Source organism: Aotus nancymaae, unplaced genomic scaffold, assembly GCF_030222135.1.
Source record: "Aotus nancymaae isolate 86718 unplaced genomic scaffold, 86718_ANA_hifiasm-v0.15.2.pri h1tg000040l, whole genome shotgun sequence".
NCBI classification, from domain to species: Eukaryota; Metazoa; Chordata; class Mammalia; order Primates; family Aotidae; genus Aotus; species Aotus nancymaae.
The window spans coordinates 46,160,378-46,179,079 of record NW_026988454.1 but is presented as its reverse complement, the minus strand read 5'-3'; the positions used below and the strand labels follow the sequence as shown (position 1 = coordinate 46,179,079).

The 18,702-nt window shown below is 34.3% G+C and overlaps 1 protein-coding gene across 4 annotated transcripts in view; it reads right to left on the bottom strand.

Annotated features, from left to right (window-relative positions):
- TBC1D32 (TBC1 domain family member 32) overlaps nt 1–18,702 on the bottom strand; it is a 244,467-nt gene that overhangs the window by 198,903 nt on the left and 26,862 nt on the right. For all 4 annotated transcript variants that reach the window (XR_010336622.1, XM_021666838.2, XM_064360747.1 and 1 more), the window contains 8 exons: nt 15,964–16,032; nt 13,013–13,138; nt 9,822–9,900; nt 9,588–9,691; nt 9,431–9,492; nt 8,683–8,827; nt 6,351–6,410; nt 1,351–1,441 (listed from right to left, as the gene is read on the bottom strand). Coding sequence is in view for 3 of the 4 variants with exons in the window: in XM_021666838.2 (XP_021522513.2) it covers nt 1,351–1,441; nt 6,351–6,410; nt 8,683–8,827; nt 9,431–9,492; nt 9,588–9,691; nt 9,822–9,900; nt 13,013–13,138; nt 15,964–16,032 (736 nt within the window). In the remaining variant the exon portion in view is untranslated. The remainder of the gene's footprint in view (nt 1–1,350; nt 1,442–6,350; nt 6,411–8,682; nt 8,828–9,430; nt 9,493–9,587; nt 9,692–9,821; nt 9,901–13,012; nt 13,139–15,963; nt 16,033–18,702) is intronic.

The window sequence follows — 18,702 nt, the reverse complement described above, 5'->3', positions numbered from 1 at the left end:
GGGCTTGTAACAGCTGTCATGGAACCCTGAAGAAAGAACATCTAAGAGAATTTCAAAGCAACACAGAGAGAGCAGCTGAAGTTAGAAAATACATATTTACTATCAAACTATGTCATATACTCTCTGCTCAATTTCCAAAGTACCAGAAAAGATAGAGAACTGAACTGGATTAAAGTTGGGCAACTGCAGGCAGAAAACTCTGAAAGAAAAATGAGTAAGAATTTTTTTAAAAACATGCCAAAAATAATAATAATGCAGCGAAGCACCCTGAGGTCTTTAGATAGGGAAGAGAGCAAAACCATGAAGGGCTGAGAGAGTAATGGGGGGAAAAGAGCTAAATATTACATTTTAATATCAAGACATTAGAAAAATCTGTAAGTTTGTAAATGAGATAACAATATGAACTTATATATCCTTTTCCTTCTCTTGAAGAATAAATTATAACTTCTACATTTTCTCCTCCCCTACAAAACACTAGCTTTTGAAACCCATGGTTGGTCTATCACCATCTCCCTTGCTTTGAGTTAAAGAAATTCAACAGAGAATGAAGAAAAGCATAAGATATCTTCATACTCTCCGTAGAGCTTACTATACGCTTAAGGAAACAACATAAAAACAACAGAACAATAAAAGCTGTCAAGTTCACATGGCAAATTGTGTGATATAAGCAAGAGTAAGAAAAATTCACAACAGGCAGGGAAGACTTGAAATCTAAAATGCAGTTTCTTCTTTCATGAAAAATAAGGTATCTGTTAGTATAGGGAATTATGGATGGGGCAGTAAGAGTAAAAATAATGTTGTATAGGCATTGGTATGCAAATAAGGCTAAGAGAAGATTCATTTTAGTCAATTACTAGAGAACAGATCATATAGAAATTGGGGCCAGATTATGAAGCATCCAGGACATTTAAGTTCAGACTGAGAATAAGCAGAGAAGGATCACGGGATGACATGGAGTGTTCAAAAATAAAAACATTTTATGGAAGTTTTTCTCCCACTAAAGTGTGTATGTCTCTGATTAGATGACCAATACATTACTGAATGGGAAAGAATGGACTGTTTATTACTGCAGTATAACAGACGAGGACATATACCCTAGTATGAATTGAAGAACTGCATCTAGTAAGAATCAGTATAGTTGTACATTAATTTCAAATGTAGATCTGTTATAAAAAATAATGATTATAGTGTATCTTAGAAATGTGTAAAATACATTTTACAACATCATTAGTAAAAGTAACCTAATTTATTGTACTAACAATCATTAAAAAATAAAAGTTACTACTAAACTCTATTTACCAAGAAAATTAACCATTTTTAAAAGTATGTAATAGAGGAAATAATACTTACTGCAATGATTTGAATGTCTCAAAGTTTCATCAGCTTTCATAGTCTTACACAGTTCCAAGTACTGAATACACTGTTGAACAGCTGTAGTTATCTGATGAAATAATAAGTTATTAATTTCAGAAGTTTGCAGCCCTCAAGTACAAGAATTAAAAGAAATTAGTCAAAGCTGTAAAAATGCTTTGGAGAAATATTTAAGAAAAATATTTAGAATAGTACCTTCCCAGTCCTTAAAGCTCAGCCTTACCAATTACATTTTAACTACGGCATCACTCTGGTGAACACCGTGAAAATATTTGTGGACCAACAAATACAATAATGTTATAATGTTGGTGTCATTGGACAGAAATAAATATGTACTTTTTATTTTATAGTGAAAGTGCAAAAACTCTGTGGCCATGGCCATAACTTTAGAAACGATCTCATCTAGTTCCCTTGCCTTAGAATCTCTTCCTCCTACCCAGCCAGCAAAATATCAAGTGGATCAAGCCTTTATTTCTATCTCAAATACCAGAATTGCTAAAAACTGATAAAGAAAAATCTCATAATTCAATAATTCAAAGAAAAGAGTCACAATAAAAAACGATCTCCCACCCCTACTCTACCAGTGATTCTCCTATTAGTCTCCATTCTAACCTCTCATTCTCCACAAGTAGAGACTTCAAACCTTCTCCCCTTTCCTCAGCACCTACCTAGCCATTGATGGCCTCTTATCCTAATTCCCAAACAAAATAAAAGCCACCAGTGTGATATAAAGGCAGTTAGTATAATTTTTATTTTCAGGAAAGACAGCTGAGGTGAATTTTAAAAATAGACCAGCCACTGTATCTTAAAGTCAATATTAAACTCTTTTTCAGGTTAGAAGAATACGGTTATGCTTAAGTATTACTGGGGGTAGCCAACAGAGAGGAAGAGTTTGACTATAAAGGAGAGAAAGGGGATAGGTGATAGGAAAAAATACCCAAGAGGAAGAAGCGGATGGAATCCAACTGGAATGAAGGATTGAGCTTTAGATGCAAAAAATAATGAAGGTTTGAAGAGAAGTTCATAATTGCAGCATCAGGGAACCAGTGGATTTTCCCCTATCATTCATTCTTACGGCCTCAGTTGTGTGCAGAAAAGAGGTAACATGGCAGGACTTATATCTTCAGAAAGGCCTCCTTACGAGGTGGGATTTTAAAACATCTAGGAACTTGGATTTCAGGAGGGCTCTCATCATTCTGAGAACTGGGAATGGCTGACAATGTTCACAAAAACAATGTGGTTTATGATGAATACCTGCTTTCCTTCAAGGAGTCTTGGACCTTGGTATGTACCAGGAAGAGGGTTTCTATGTGATCAGCACCCCCTCCTCAAAAACAAAAACCAGGCACTGAGTTTTTAATGGGGTTCCCTGGTATATACCATTTCACATAAGTTGCCACATAAGTGGCAGTTGAACAATGAGAACACATGGACACAGGGAGGGGAATATCACACACCACGGCCTATGGAGGGATTGGGGGTTAGGGGAGGGACAGCATTAGGAGAAATACCTAATGTAGATGATGGGTCAATGGGTGCAGCAAACCACCATGGCACGTGAATACCTATGTGACAAACTTGCACATTCTGCACATGTACCCCAGAACTTAAAATATCATTTAAAAAAATGGTGCCACAATTCAGTGCTGAAAGAACTAAGCATGTCTTGTGTGATTCTGGCAGGAAAAAGACTCTTCAGAAGCTTCTATCTTCCATACTCACCCAATGAACTTTTTCCTCTTTGCTGATTTTTCTTTGTATCCTTTCATTGCTATAAATAATAGCTGAAAGCATAACTATATGCTGAATCCTATGAATCCTCCTAGCAAATCATCAAACCTGGGGTGTGTCTTGGGGAACCCTGCCCCTCCCATATCTGCATGTCTTGTCTAAATCAGACATCAAAGATCTACACCCAGGCCTCCTAAAAATCTGCATTTCAAATATGACTAAATGTACTAAATCTAAAAATCATTATCTTTTCTAGCAAATGTTTTCCTCCTTCTGTGTTACTTATCTCAATGAATGACATGAATCATCAATTGTCTGAGGCCTCAATCACAACCCCCTCATTCAAAAGTCCTCTATATCCTACATTCGAAATAGAGTATTTCTGAGTCCATCCACTTATCCCAATTCTGTCTTATCCTTCTTCCATGGTTCCATCATCTTTTGCTTGGATTATTACAGTGTATTAAACATCTTTTTGCTTCAATACTTCTCCTCTATCTCAACCTAGAACCTTCAACCCATTTTCCAACAGAAAACAAAACAAAACAGAAGTGAATTACAATAACAACTGACACTTTGGGGAACTTTTGACATGAAAAAAATTATAAAATAACACACTTAAGAAAAGCTCTAAAGAGTTAGAAGACAAAAGAACCAACAATAGTCCATTTCTTTAACTGAAAACTCAAAACACTGTCACCAAAAGAATCTCTCTCAAGGACTCTTTAGTTCATTCAAACCTTTAAAAATCCACCCTCCTTGCATCTATTTCTACCCAGCTTTATCTTCACTATCTACTTACACTCCCTTCTTTTCCTTCTCCTCTTTCCCTTATATTTTCTTAAACATGCTATCTTTATTTGAGAAAAGCTAGCAATCACAAGAAAAAAAAGGAACAATCTCAGGACAGGAACAATCGCATTATATGATATCCCTTTAAACCACAGGAACAGAAAGCAGATCTATAGTAAAGTGAATTTAAACACTAGCCTAAAGAGTCAAGTTGAGACTATAATGAAAGATTTTCCTAACCCCTGTGAAAATAGACAGAAAATTTTGCTATAAAATTCAGGATCGTATTTGACACTTACTGCCCTATACTATCAAATATATACCAGTCAGTTCATTTAATTGTTAACCCCTAAGACAGAAATTTTTAAAAAAGGTTAAATACAGTAAGACAGGAAAAACCAAGGGAGAATTTAAATAACCAAGCTGTCAAGTCATTTTTTAAAATGACTTTCAAAGAGCAGTAAAAATGGCACTACATAAAGCCATTTCCGAAGCCATTCCTTTAGAGGTAGACTGAATAAAGATTCAAACTGTTAAAAATTAAAGGTTAAATATTTATGCTGACAGCCAAAACTTTTAACCAGTTCATGACTTTGAGATGCTATGGAAACAAAGATTCTTAACTTTTTCAGGGATCTCTATAAAAAACCAACAGCACATACAAAAATTGATAGCTTAATACTACCTACTGAAAATGTCATAAACATAAGACGGTATAGAACCACACAAATACAGTAGCCACCAACCACATGGCTATTTAGATTTATATTAATAAAAACTAAATAAAATTAAAAATACAGTTTCCCATTTATAGTCACATTTCAAGTTTTCAGCAGTCACATGTGTCTTGTGGTTACCGTATTTTACAATGCAGATATTTCATCACTGCAGAAAACAAAATCAGAGAGTGAGCACTGATGAGAAGCTAGAGGAAATATACCAGCAGGTCATCATGCTAAACAGGCTGCTATAAGTAAAGTTCTTACACAAGAATCTATTATAGAACAGAAACACAAATTGATTGAGTAGTCTGCAATTTCCATCACAGATGTACAAAATTTGACCCTTGATTCTGAAAATACAATGGGAATAAACAGATCTTGCATCGATTTTCCCCAATGTTTATTTTCAAAAGTGGGGCCAAGTTTACTTTTAGAAAATAAATATAATATGCATAATCTTTTGATATTTTATAAATTTAGGAAAGCTTTTTAGAGCAAATGAGGTTTAAGCTGAAATCTCAAACAAGTTTGACTCACTATATACATAAAATGAAATATTTGACTAAGTTGATAAAATAGTAAGATGATTTACAATGACGTAATTCCATTTGCAGGTTAAAAGTTAAGGTATAGTTAACTTTTCAAATAAGAAACCAATTTTCAGAATTAATCTATAAAAAACCTTATGAAATACTTTCACTGAGGGCCTCTGTGATAGCAAAAATTAGTTATCTGTTTATAAGCCACTGGGAAAAAAAATCATTCTATTCTTCATTTTTCCTTTCTCTATTCTAGCAAGATTGGTCTATACTCAAAAAGCAACAACAAATTTTAAAATGGGAATGAGAGAAAAACAATATCTGGAAAGACTTATTTAAATTTAATTTCTCTAAAAATTGTTAAGTATATTTTACCTTTACAGATAAACCCTTATCCCATTATTCAATATCCCTCTCTTATTCTGCTGCTCAATTCTCTTGATTCTCAAACACAAAACAATTATCGTTCTCCTTCCTCCATTTTACGCTCTACTGCACCCAACCAAAAATCGCAATTCTGGAATCCTTTCTTCACCTGACTTCTAAACTCAAGGTTCTGCCTAACTACATAAACTATGTTTATTGACCCAAAGTTACATCAGTATAACATTTGAATATCTTAATAAATTTTATGTTTTCCATTTTGTCAATTATTTATTACACTTGCTGATTTTTTTTTAATTCCTTTCAGTGTCCTTACACATTGTTCTACTAATAGTAACAAATGTAGATGATTTCGGTAGCATATTTTAAAGTACTAAGTCTACATTTGGTATAACTCAAACCAGTAATTACAAATGCAAAAGTATTTATCATTCTGAGTTCTTCCATACAATTTTCACTGAAAAATATGGGTCTGTATTATAGAAGTAATGGTGTTATTAATACTTGATCTGAATCAAACTACATGCTACTGCTTAAAAATAAGGCTTCTCTCAAACTAGCTTGTTATTTATAGAAGCCAATTTACTATATACATAAAACATATTTTCTGATTGTTATCTTGACTGCATTTTAAGTCTCTATTTTTATCCTTTTATGTTTCACAGGATGGTAGTCTAAGGTCACATAAAAGGCTAATTGCTTCATTATCCAGTATGAATCATCAGCACTCAACTTTGCATATTCCAGTTATTATATCATATATATTTTGGTGGTATTATTTCTCAACATAAAAACAGAATTACAGACTTACCAGAGACTTATATTTCTTTTCAAGAAGTCTTAATACAGTAGTTCTGCTATAATGTGCATGCTAAAATTAAAAGGAAATAATATTTAATACTCAAGCTGTGCCACTCAAAATCTACTTTTCCTGCATCATTTCCAATAACAACATCATAAATCACACAATAGCTTAGGATAACATCATTATAGTCAATGACAGACAGGTGTTTATGTGTGCACTGGATTACGAGCATAGTAATCACAAGAATGCAAATCACATCAAAACCTTGCAGATCATTTAGTGACCGATCAGTAGAAAAACATTCTATCCATCAATTGTGTCCAATTTCATGCTAAAATATTTTAAAAGCACCACCAAAAAAGTATACCTATCAGCCTATGACAGAATCCAAAGAAAAGATATATGTAGCAAAAAATAAAAATAAATAAATAAATAAGCACAACTCTCATGCTGAATAAGATACTGTATGGTCTACCTGTGCAGAAATTTGACAACACTGAAATGCTCCAAAGGGACAGTACTCTAATCATTTTCTGCCAATCATATTTAAAAATGATTCAAAGTGTCAAAAGAGATTTAATTCTCTCCTTGGAACAAAATATAGATGGAATTGAAATATGTAAATGCATAGCATTGTACAAAGTCAGGGAAAACTATAAATATTGTTTAGCTAGATTATATATCATTAGTGTTCAAAATATAGTTTCTTCATTTCACTTAAGAACACAAATATTGGCCGGGCACAGTGGTTCACACCTGTAATCCCAGCACTTCAGGAGGCTGAGGCAGGCGGATCATGAGGTCAGGAGGTCGAGACTAGCCTGGCCAATAAGTTGAAACACTGTCTCTATTAAAAATACAAAAATTAGCCAAGCATGGTGGTGCACGTCTATAGTCCCAGCTACTCAGGAGGCTGAGGCAGAAGAATCACTTGAATCCAGGAGGCGGAGGTTACAGTGAGCCGAGATTGCACCACTGCACTCCAGCATGGGTGACAGAGCAAGACTCCATCTTAAAAAAAAAAAAGAATAAAAATATTAAACAAAATAAGACAAGTCAAAACTTTTTCAGAATTCTAGGGAATAGAGAATTTTTGTATTTTTTCTTTCTCTTTTTTTTTAAATAAAGACTAGGTTCTGCTATGTTGGCCAAGGCGGTCTCAAACTCCTGACCTCAAGTGATCTGCCCGCCTTGGCCTCCCAAAGTGTTGGGATTACAGGCGTGAGTCACCGTGCTCGACCGGGAAATAGAGTTTTTAATTAAACATTGATTAAATGGTGTTTTGGTTAACTGAAGGTTAATCAAAACTCTGTGTTTTAACTCTTGTAGCTTAAAATGTTTTCAAAAACTATTATCCTTTTTTCAACTTTATTAAAAAAAATAAGTTGATATAGTATTAAACTATTTTTAATACTGACCATGTTCAGAAAAGAAATCCTCATAGTGTATCTCTTAGACCAGGGTCAGCAAACTACAGCCCTCAGATCAAATTCTGCCTAAACCCAATTTTGCAAAAAAAATTCACTGGAACAATCAAGTCCATTCATTTACCTATTATGTACAGATGCTCTGGAGCTACAACAGTTGGGCTGAATAGCTGCAATAATGACTGTACAGTCCACAAAGCCAAAAATACTGTGCTAAACAGCAAATGAATGCCCAGGTCCTTCCTTCCCAGTCCAACAATTATAGTTCCTAGATGCCCAGTACAGATTGAGAGAGAAAACAATGTGAGCACAAAAGCCAGTCTTGTTGCTACTATTGACAAACCAACCTCTCCTATTTAACAGAGGTTGAGGGAGTTAACAGTATACAGATCTCTCTACTCTTAATATTAGTTTCAGTTCCAGCTTCCTAAGAAATTGGCAGAATCAGGCATTAAACACATTGACCAAACTTTAGATTCAGGAGGAAGATAAATGAAGGAATACTTTCAGAAATATCTCCTAAGCCAGAAAAAAATACATATTGAATCCTTATGTTCCACCACATCAGCTTAAAATTTGTGAAGATTTTACACAAAAGAAAAAATAGATTTTGAATAGGCATTCAACTTACATAGATTCAAATAAAATACCACTTAAAATCCTATTCTGGCTCTGCCACTTAATAGGTAAAAAGTCTTGGGCAAGCTAACTTCTCCATATCTTAGTTACTGCATCTGAAACATGGGGTATTAATACCACTTACCTCATAATATTTTTTAAGAACTAAATGAGTTAACACATGTAAAAGTGATTAGAATTCTTAGCACACAGTAAATATTCAAACATTAGCTATTTATTAAAATGATATAGCAATGCACTAAAAAGTATAAAAATGTTCTTTTTTTCCTTACCATCCATTTTTTGAACCACACAGCCTTGGTATCAACTAATGCAAAAAAGTATATCGGATCCAAAATCTTTGGTGAGACAACATGGCTTTGATCATGTTTAACTGTTAACAAGGACAAAGTACTCTCCACAATTTCTTCCATATACCTTAAGGTTTCGGAAAAAAGAAATGCAATTACATATATAGTACTGATGGTATACTTTATATTTATGGAATGATAAAGTAGCATATAATCTTCAGAAACATTTTTTCTATTTCAGTAAATTACATAGGTAGGATTCACACTCAATGTTTGTTTAAAAAAAAACAGGTTCTTTATACTTCAACACTGGGTCTGTAAATTTAACTTTCCCTTTTAGACTCACAGATGCTCTTACAACTTAGTATAAATTTTAGAGATGAAAGGAAAAAGTTTAAAGAATATTTAAGGAACTTGTACAAAATATAATAACAAAAACCAATAAGAACCTAACACAGACCTTCATCAGTGACACGTAAAAAAAGAAACAACCTAATGCTACATTTTCTTTTAATCTTGTAATAAATGATGTAAAATGGTACTTTTATAGAGTGATTCACATAGCTAAGCATAAAATGACAAGCTTAAGAAAAAAGAAAATAAAAACTTCATTAATCCCTTCCCAATCGAGTAAGACTATTAAGAGTGTCTTTACTTTTTCTATCTTAAATGTATATGAGGTGGTGACACTGCTAGGTTTTATGCTGGCATATGTTGGGAGGGGACTTACTTCTCTGGATGACGAATCCAGAAAGATGGAGCCTCTTTCTGATACTCATTTAGAAGACGAACCTACAAAGCAGTGCACAATAGTTCTCAAAAACTTAGAATCCTCAAATATAAAACTAAATAAATAAAAATAAAAGCATATTCTAATAAATGGATACCTTTTTAAGTAAGCGAGTCATATTAGGATTAGTTATATCTACACCAGCTGAAAGAGTAGGAATATGATTTTCCCCAGAAAGAAAGTATAACTCCAAATACTTAGCTGAAAAAAAGGGAAAACATAAAATTACATCATTCATTTACAGTGCTTTCTGAAAAAGTTACTTCCTATCCATTATTCTTAAGGATATGCAAATGACAAAAAACATTTTTAAAGGTTTTCATAAACATACCTAAGCGTGTATAAATTTCCTTGGTCATATGTAATGGAGAAAGCGAAAATGTCTGTGCATAGAATTTTAAAATCCGGTCCTGTGGAAATGAGACAGAAGATTTTCATCTATGATCTTACAAGAATAGAACAGAGATGAAACATTTTTCACACAGTAAAAACTCAGAAAATAAAATAAATACAAATAAACCATTCAGAAACCAAAGCTGGAATGTATTTATTTAAAAATGGCACACTCTTGTGTCAGCAAAATTAAAATCAACCAAAACTAATATGTGAATCTAATAACAGAAAGATATTACTGTACAATCTGATCATAGTAGATACTGACATGGTGAGGAGGGGGTAAGGTGAGGTTTCATAGAGACAATGTAAAGGTGTCAAACAAAGGAACAGAGTAGGCAGCACTAATTTTTTTAACACCTCATATTTCAAAATCCAAAATTCATCATTTTTAATTGCTTACATGGGTAGTTTCAGTAATTAGAGATTAAGAATTATTCCTAATAATTTTGCCTATTCCCAAAAAAAAGAACTCTATGTTTAAATTTTTACATTATTAAAACTCAAAATAGAAACCATTAGAAGACAAGTAAGTTCAATTTGCCAACAGATGTAGTTGCACAATGCCTGGCACTAAGAGGTAATTTAAAATAGTAGGTATTATTATCCTTTTAATTATACTTACTTTAATGTGATGAGATTAATCCTAATAGTGAAATTCAACTTTCCATAAAATAAAAACATAAAATTGCCTTAAATATTCTAACTTGGGGGGAAAAAATAGTAACTCTGTTGATATCATTTTAGATAATCTGATTACAAGAAACAGTTGCCCAAGTGACTAAAGATATCTTCTAATAGCCCCAAGAAATTCCTACGGAACAAAGGATTTTAAATACTTTGAGAAGTCTATTTTTATAGCTGCAGGAACTGACAGGTATTTGTCACAACCCTAAAGGCTGCACTTGGTTGCATGTAAGAGTCCTTTAGAAGAGGAGATGAAGAAACAGAATTGAACTCAAAAAGAATTTGGATCAAGTACAAATTTAAAATGAAAAAAACTTGCCTTGTTTTATACTTCAAAATGACTAATTTTGTTACAATATCTTCTCTATAATATAATAATTGCTTCCAATTTTATTAGCATAAGTAATAAAACTGAACATTGCTGCACAATAATTTAAAATGGCTACAATTTGCTATCTTATAGTTATTACATAATTTATAAAATAGAGGAAACCTATCCAGCTACTATCCTGTATTTGTTAAGTAAAAATAAATAAATAAATAAATAAATAAACAGGGAAATTTACAATTGCATCTCTCATTAGAGAGCTTAAAATGTTAAAGATAATCCTGAGATACATTTTTCACCTTGAAGTTCTTGGATCATTGAGTTGTTCCAGAAGTCTACAATACCCTCTGGTGTTAACAAGGTTGAACTGCATCCAAGTATTAGGTAAATAACTTCTTCCCCTTACGAGAATTACAGTGATTCCAAACCACTTCTGTATACCAGTATAATCATATCTTCATTAAAGATAGACCTATTTTAAATAGACATATTGGGATACCTCATATTTTTCTATAACTATTTATTTATTATCTGTGTTATCTGCTGAAATCTAAGTTCCCTGAGGGTGAAGACTTTGTATCTGGTCCATGGTGTGTTCCCAGTGTCTAAACTAGAATGATACAGACGGCAGATATTCAATACATAGTTGCTGAACAAAGAGCAAAACGTGACTCTTCTGCTAATGCCTTAAATTCTATGCCAAACATCATATCGATTTTAAAGCCAAAACTGTTTTCACTGATATATCAATTAGGAAGAAAAGATCCTTTGTAAGGAAACCAATTCATGTTTAAAATGTAATTCTTGGGTAATAAGGGTTTTTTGTTTCATTCCCATCATAGACATTATCTGTAGAATTACTGCACTTGTTAATGTAAGCTTACTTTTCATCATCATATAACTGTTCCTAAAAAGTCATATGCAAATCATTTTGTATAGAAAATCATATCCATTGACTTCCTAATTTTATAATTTTAGAGATTTTCTATATTTGCTTTATGATTCACCTCAAATTATTTTCTAAAATCTCAGCCTTAGTTTACTAGCTTCTCTTTTTAAGCAGTTAAGCAATCTCTAAATAAACACTTAAATACATGAGGAAAATGCTTATAAGCCCTTTTGAATAAACCATAATTCATCAGTTTAGTTCAAATTTTCATGTACTATGAACTCTTTTAAAATATTTTTCTTTTTTTTTTTTAATTTGAGAGTATCATAAAACGGCATTATTAAAAAGCAATTATACATTCAGGTGGGCAGCTCAAGCCTGTAATCCCAGCACTTTGGGAGACCGAGGCGGGAGGATCGCTTGAGCCCAGGATTTCAAGACCAGCCTGGGCAATGTGGTAAGGTCCTATCTCTACAAAAAAAATATATAAAAATTAGCCAGGTGTGGTGGTGCATGCCTGTAGTGCCCAGCTACTTTGGAGGCTGAGGTGGGAAGGTCATTTGAGTTTGGGAGGTTGAGGCTGAAGTGAGCCATAATCATACCACTGCACTCTAGCCTGAGTGACAGAGGAAGACCCTGTCTCAAAAAACAAAACAAAATAAAACAAAAATAACATATTAGAATATTCCTTTACAAGATAAAATGCACAAGGTAAGTGTATTATTTGGCAATGAAGTATATTGACCATATTTTGAATCAAATCATAAAATTTCCTTAAGGAAAATTTTGACAATTCGAAACTGAAGTTCTATAAACATGTGAGCTACTATTAAAGAAAACTATCAGCCAGGTACAGTGACTCAAGACTGTAATCTCAGCACTTTGGGAGGCCGAGGTGGACAGATCACCTGAGGCCAGAAGTTCAAGACCAGCTTGGCCAACATGGTCAAAACCCATCTCTACTAAAAATACAAAAACTAGCTGGGCCTGGTGGTGTGCACCTGTAATCCCAGGATTACTCGTGAGGCTGAGGCAGGAGAATCACTTGAACCGAGGCCAGGCCATTGCACTCCAGCCTGGGCAAAAACAGCAAAACTCCATCTCAAAAAAAAAAAAAAGAATGAATGAATGAAAAAGAAAAACTGTCATAACTGTCATATTCTACTGATCTCCAGAATGGTGGGAAAACAAATTATTTTTAATATTTCTATAACCATGTTCTTACACTAAACGCAGGATCAGGATCTGAAAGAGACACTGTCAGTTTTTCGTAGAGAGTAGTCCAATTTTCACAGTTCAGGATATCAGACGGAGGAGCTGAACATAATGTTTGCAAGGCTTCATATCTCACCTACAATTTTTTAAAAAGATTTTTATTAACACGCAGTCACTAAAATATCACAAAACAATATTTAACAAACTACTAAAAGGCAAAGTCTGAATAATTTATAAAGAGTGATTTATCAGATGCCTTTATATGAAAAAGCTTGTGAGAAATCGTTTTTTAAACTAAGTGCTAAGCAGAGAAAAAAACAGTTGCTGTTTGTGTAAAGCAAAAATTAAAATACTAAATGTAGGAGATTTTAGGTATCATGTATAAGTCAATGGGAGGAAGAACGGTAGTTGAATCAGTATCACCAATGCAACATTTCCCAGTGGCCTTGTCCTGCAGGTTTTCCCCGTTCTAGGCCATTCCTACAGATTGAGGGCTTTAATTTCAAAATGCTGCCCAAATACACCCTTGGCAAAGCATTCCCATTCTAGGATACACGAATAATTCTCACAAAACAATCAGTTTGAACTTGTTCTTCTGCTATGCCGTATTTCCTGGCCTTCTGACTACTTAGGTAGAAAAACAAAGACATTCAGCAGTGGGATGCAAAATTGAATTTCTGTATTTTCATAGAAAGCTTACTTCTTAATCAGTCTTCTCAAAATGCAATCAGAATTCACTCAAAACAGTAAGACCCAAGGGAAAGTAGTAGAGAACAGTTCTCCTCCAATGATGAATGGAACAAAGCTTTTCTCCCACTCAATATCCAAGTAGTGAATAATAACACAATTCCAACCTCATACTCAAAATCTGATCATTTCCCAACTGAAACAACTAAGCCTAGTCATTAAAAATGGTGAAGCCTCAGACACAATAGCCAAAACCTCAGCAAATCTGACACTCTGAATCAGGACCCATCTTTTAGACAAAAAAACATAGTATAAACATGTATTTGCAACTGTCTATATATTCATATGAAAGAACTCCTAAATACAACTTTATTTGTGATAGGCGGTAAGGGAAATATTGAGAGAATTTTAAAAATTAGAAATTCATTTACAATGTTAAGTAATTTTTCCATTTCAGTAAAATTTTTAGGAAAAATCCCATTAAGAATTTACTACCTGCAGAAGCAAAATGAAGGTTTCTAAACAAGTATAGATTTCCAAATCATCCATTTAAATTAAAACCAACAGGATTTTTATCATATAAAATTCAAAACTCATTTCTAACATTTTTTGAAAGATGTCATTTAATATGAACCCAGAAAATAAATCATAATGAAAAATGCTGAGAAGAAAAAAATTATTCCTCTCTATGATTTTTTAGAAAATTTCAGTAGGAGTAAATCACAACTATTCATTTAGTTTAAATTTAAAAGTTTGAAAAAAAAATTTTAAATGGCAAGATAGACATATCAATACATAAAAGGCTTAGGTAAAAAACAAAAATCCTATCATATTTTCCACTTCATGCTGACTTTCAAATGAAATAAGGCTTCATAAAGAGTGATTTGTATAGTCTCTTAAAATACAAACAAACATAATTCATTAGAACTGGAAGAGAAATAGAGAAATCTACAATTACAGTAGGAATGTCCCTCTCTCAATAATAGATAGGACAAGTAGACAGAAAATTGTCAAGGATATTGTATTCATTTTCCATACTGTAGTTCATTTTCACACTGCTATAATGATACTACCTGAGACTGGGTAATTTATAAACAAAAGAGGCTTAATTGTTCCCCATGGTTGGAAAGGTCTCAGGAAATATACAATCATGGTGGAAGGCGAAGGGGAAACAAGACATGTCTCACATGGCAGCAGGAGAGAAAGAGCATGCAGGGAAAAAAAGAAAGAGAGAGAGAGAGAGAGAGAGAGAAAGAGAGAAAAGAAAAAAAATTCATTTTTTCTGGCCAGGCACAGTGGCTCACGTCTGAAGGCAGGTGGATCACTTAAGCACAGTATTTCGAGATCTTCCTAAGCAACGTGGTAAAACCCCATCTCTACAAAAAATACACAATTTCACCAGGTGTGGTGGCACGCATCCATAGTCACAGCTACTTAGAAGGCTGAGGTGGGATAATCACCTGAGCCTGGGGAGGTAGAGGCTGCAGTGATTGGTGATCATGCCACTGTGCTTCAGCCTGGGTGACAGAAGAAGACTTTATCTTTAAAAAAAAAAAAATCATGTTTCTAATAAATAACCAAATGTGTCAAAGTTACTCAGATGGTTAGGGGAGGCATGGGTAGATGCTACTCAAAGGATACAAAATTTCAGTTAGGAGGAGTAAATTCAAGAGATCTACTGTATAAAATGATGACTATGTTAATAACAATGTTTTATTCTTGAAAACTGGTAAGAGTAGATTTTAAATGTTATCATCACAAAAAATGATAAGTATGTGAGGCAATGCATGTTAGATCGGCTCAACTTAGCCATTCCCCAGTGTATACGTATTATAAAACATGTTGTACAAGATGAATATACATAATTTTTATTTGACCATTAAAAATAATTATTTTTAAAAGCTGTTCACATTTTCTAACAGCAGAAAAAGAATTAAAAATCATTTTTCTTAAGAAATGACTATCTACAATGTTACATATAAAACAATAGTGCAGGGACGGTTTGGGGTACAACTGCCCATAACTTTATCCCTTTGAAATTGATGCTAAAGATAAAAATTTCCTCTTACAAACCATGACAATTCTCTAAGGAAAGCCTCCCTTACTCTGTGACTTTTCATTTGGACTTGAAAGTTTACCAGGGATATCAGTCTAGAATTCCCCATAATCATAAAGGCTTAGCCTCAAGAGAAACAACCTGGTGCTACTGATTGTAATCTCTGTATTATAAATATACGTTATCTGCATGAACTGACAGCTATCCTTGAAACTTACCTCTTTAGGTTGCCCAGGATCCAGCTGGTCTAAAATCAATTGTAATTTTCCTTGACAAAATCTGTAACTCTGTAACACAATTGACAGAACATTCATTTATTTAAAAGGGCTTTTAGAAATATTGCTATAAATTACATTTTCAATATAATTCCAAGCACAAAATGCAATCTGGACAAAAGAAGGAGATGATCTATTTTGATCTGGCAGCAACTTAGAACTTTTCTTCCCAAGGCTTTTACATTGGAACTGAAAGTCCCAGCAGGACAGTGTATTTTCACGTACAGAACATAGAAAGACGCATAAGACAAAAAGCCAAAATGTTGCATACTCAGATATGTGAGATGAATGAAACAGACAGATAAAACAAACAAGCAAAAAAAAAAAAAAAGCTACCAATAGTACCCTGGGCATAGCTACAGTGCTGTTTGGACCGTGTTGATCTCTTTCTTTCCTATACTTTTCCTTAGCCTTTCTCCGTAGTTCTTTGGTGAAAAAAATCCTGAAGGAAAAATATCTATCTGTTTAAAAAAGTTTATAGTAGATTGTAAGATATTTTGGAGAAAGAAAGTGTCTTTTTTCCATCAAAGGCAATTTAAACATGCATAATAAATAAAATATCATCTGAAAATAAAAATTATAATAGTAGCTACCACTTATTGAGTAAACATTATGTAACAAGCCCTATCTCAACTTACAACTGTGAAATATGAGAAATATGAAAACAAAAGAGGTGAAATAACTGCTCCAAGTCACACAGCTATCAGAACTCACATTCCCACCCATACCAGAGACTCACTTCTCTTCACTATCTTCTCTCTTGAGGTGTTCTCACTCAGGTTTTTGACTATAAGTATATCATGATGACTCATAAATATCTATCAGTCACTTGTATACATATCTAATTACCCCCTCAATTATTTCCATTTGGATGTCTAAGGGGCATCTAAAACTTAACACATCCAAAATAGAATTCTAATTTTTTTTATGCCAATCTGCTCAACCCTTAGACTATAAATACCACTACAGTCAATCCAGAATTTGACTTAGATAAAAACATGAGTCAATCTTGACTCCTCAGTTTCTCTCATTTCCTACATTTAATCCATCATTAAGTCCTGCAAGACAACTTTTAAGCTTCACATATCTTAAATTCAACTACCCATCATCATTTCCCTGCTAAAACCCTAGTCCAAGGCACTATCATCTCTAATCTAGACTACCTCAGTTCATCTTAACTGGTCTCCCCAGCTTCTACGCTTATGTCATTCTACCCTACCATCCATTCTCTACCAACAAAGTTTCTAAAGTTATAAATCAAATCACTTCACTTCCTTACCCCCTCACAAGATTTCCCACTATACCTAGTTTCTCCCTGTATCTCTCTCTCATACATCATCTCCCATCCAGGCTCTAGTCACACTGCCTTCTTTCCATCCCTGGAAGACGTCATGCTCATTCTTGCTAAGAACCTTTGCCATTGTCTTTCCTCCAGGCTGGCAGCACTCTTACTCCAGAGCTTTGTGAGGCTGCCCTCTATCACTTAAAACGCAGCTCAGGTTGGGGGCAGTGGCTCATGCCTATAATCCCAGCACTTTGAGAGGCAGAGATGGGTGGATCACAAGGTCAGGAGATCGAGACCAGCATGGCAAACATGGTGAAACCCCGTCTCTACTGAAAATACAAAAATTAGCCGGGCTTGGTGGCGCGTGCCTGTAATCCCAGCTACTCAGGAGGCTGAGGCAAGAGAATCGCTTGAATCCAGGTGGCAGCGTTTCAGTGAGCCAAGATTGTACCACTGCATTGCACTCCAACCTGGGGACAGAGCGAGACTCCCTCTAAAAAAAAAAAAAAAAAAAAAAACTCAGCTCAGCTCAAAAGCCTCCTGATATGGTTTGGATGTCTGTGCCCTCCAAATCTCATGGTAAAATGTGATTCCCATTAGGAGGTAGAGCCTGGTTGGAAGTGACTGGATCGTGTAGGCAGATCCCTCATTAATGGCTTAGCAAGAGCCCCTGGGTGTTTAGTGAGTTCCTGCTTAGTTAGTTCACAGGAGATCTGGTTGTTTAAAGTCTGAGACCGCCCCCTTCTCCCACTTTTGCTCCAGCTCGGGCCATATCATGGGCCTATTCCCGCTTCACCTTCAACCATGATGCTAAGCTTCCTGAGACTCTCGCCAGAAGCTGAGCAATGCTGGTGCCGTACTTGTACAGCCTGCAGAACTGTAAGACAATTAAACCTCTTTTCATTATAAATCACCCAGTCTCAGGTTTCCAAGGCAAAAATGGCCTAACATGTCTCCTCAAAACTAACTTCCCTGATCACCCTAAAGTCCTCTCTCCAACCCTCATTAACCACCACACCACTGTCCTGTTTTCTTCATCATCTATATTACTATATATTTGTTTAATACAAGAATAATTCTAAAGCCAGTCTTCCTAACGTGCTACATTGTCTTTCCCTAAGAAACAATCAGAGGGTACACAGAGCCACCCCATAATTAATAAATCCAAAACAGCCTCATACTTCATATTGTCCAACATAAATTTTCTTAAAAAGCCTTAAAAATGTCCTGAGATTACCCTTTTATAAAAGCATATAGTTTGCTGAAAGTATAGATGCTCTTTTTTTCATTGAAAGTACTTCATATTATTAGGAGAAATACCTAACGTAGATGACTGGGTGATGGATACAGCAAACCATCACAGCACGTGTATAACTATGTAACAAACCTGCACATTC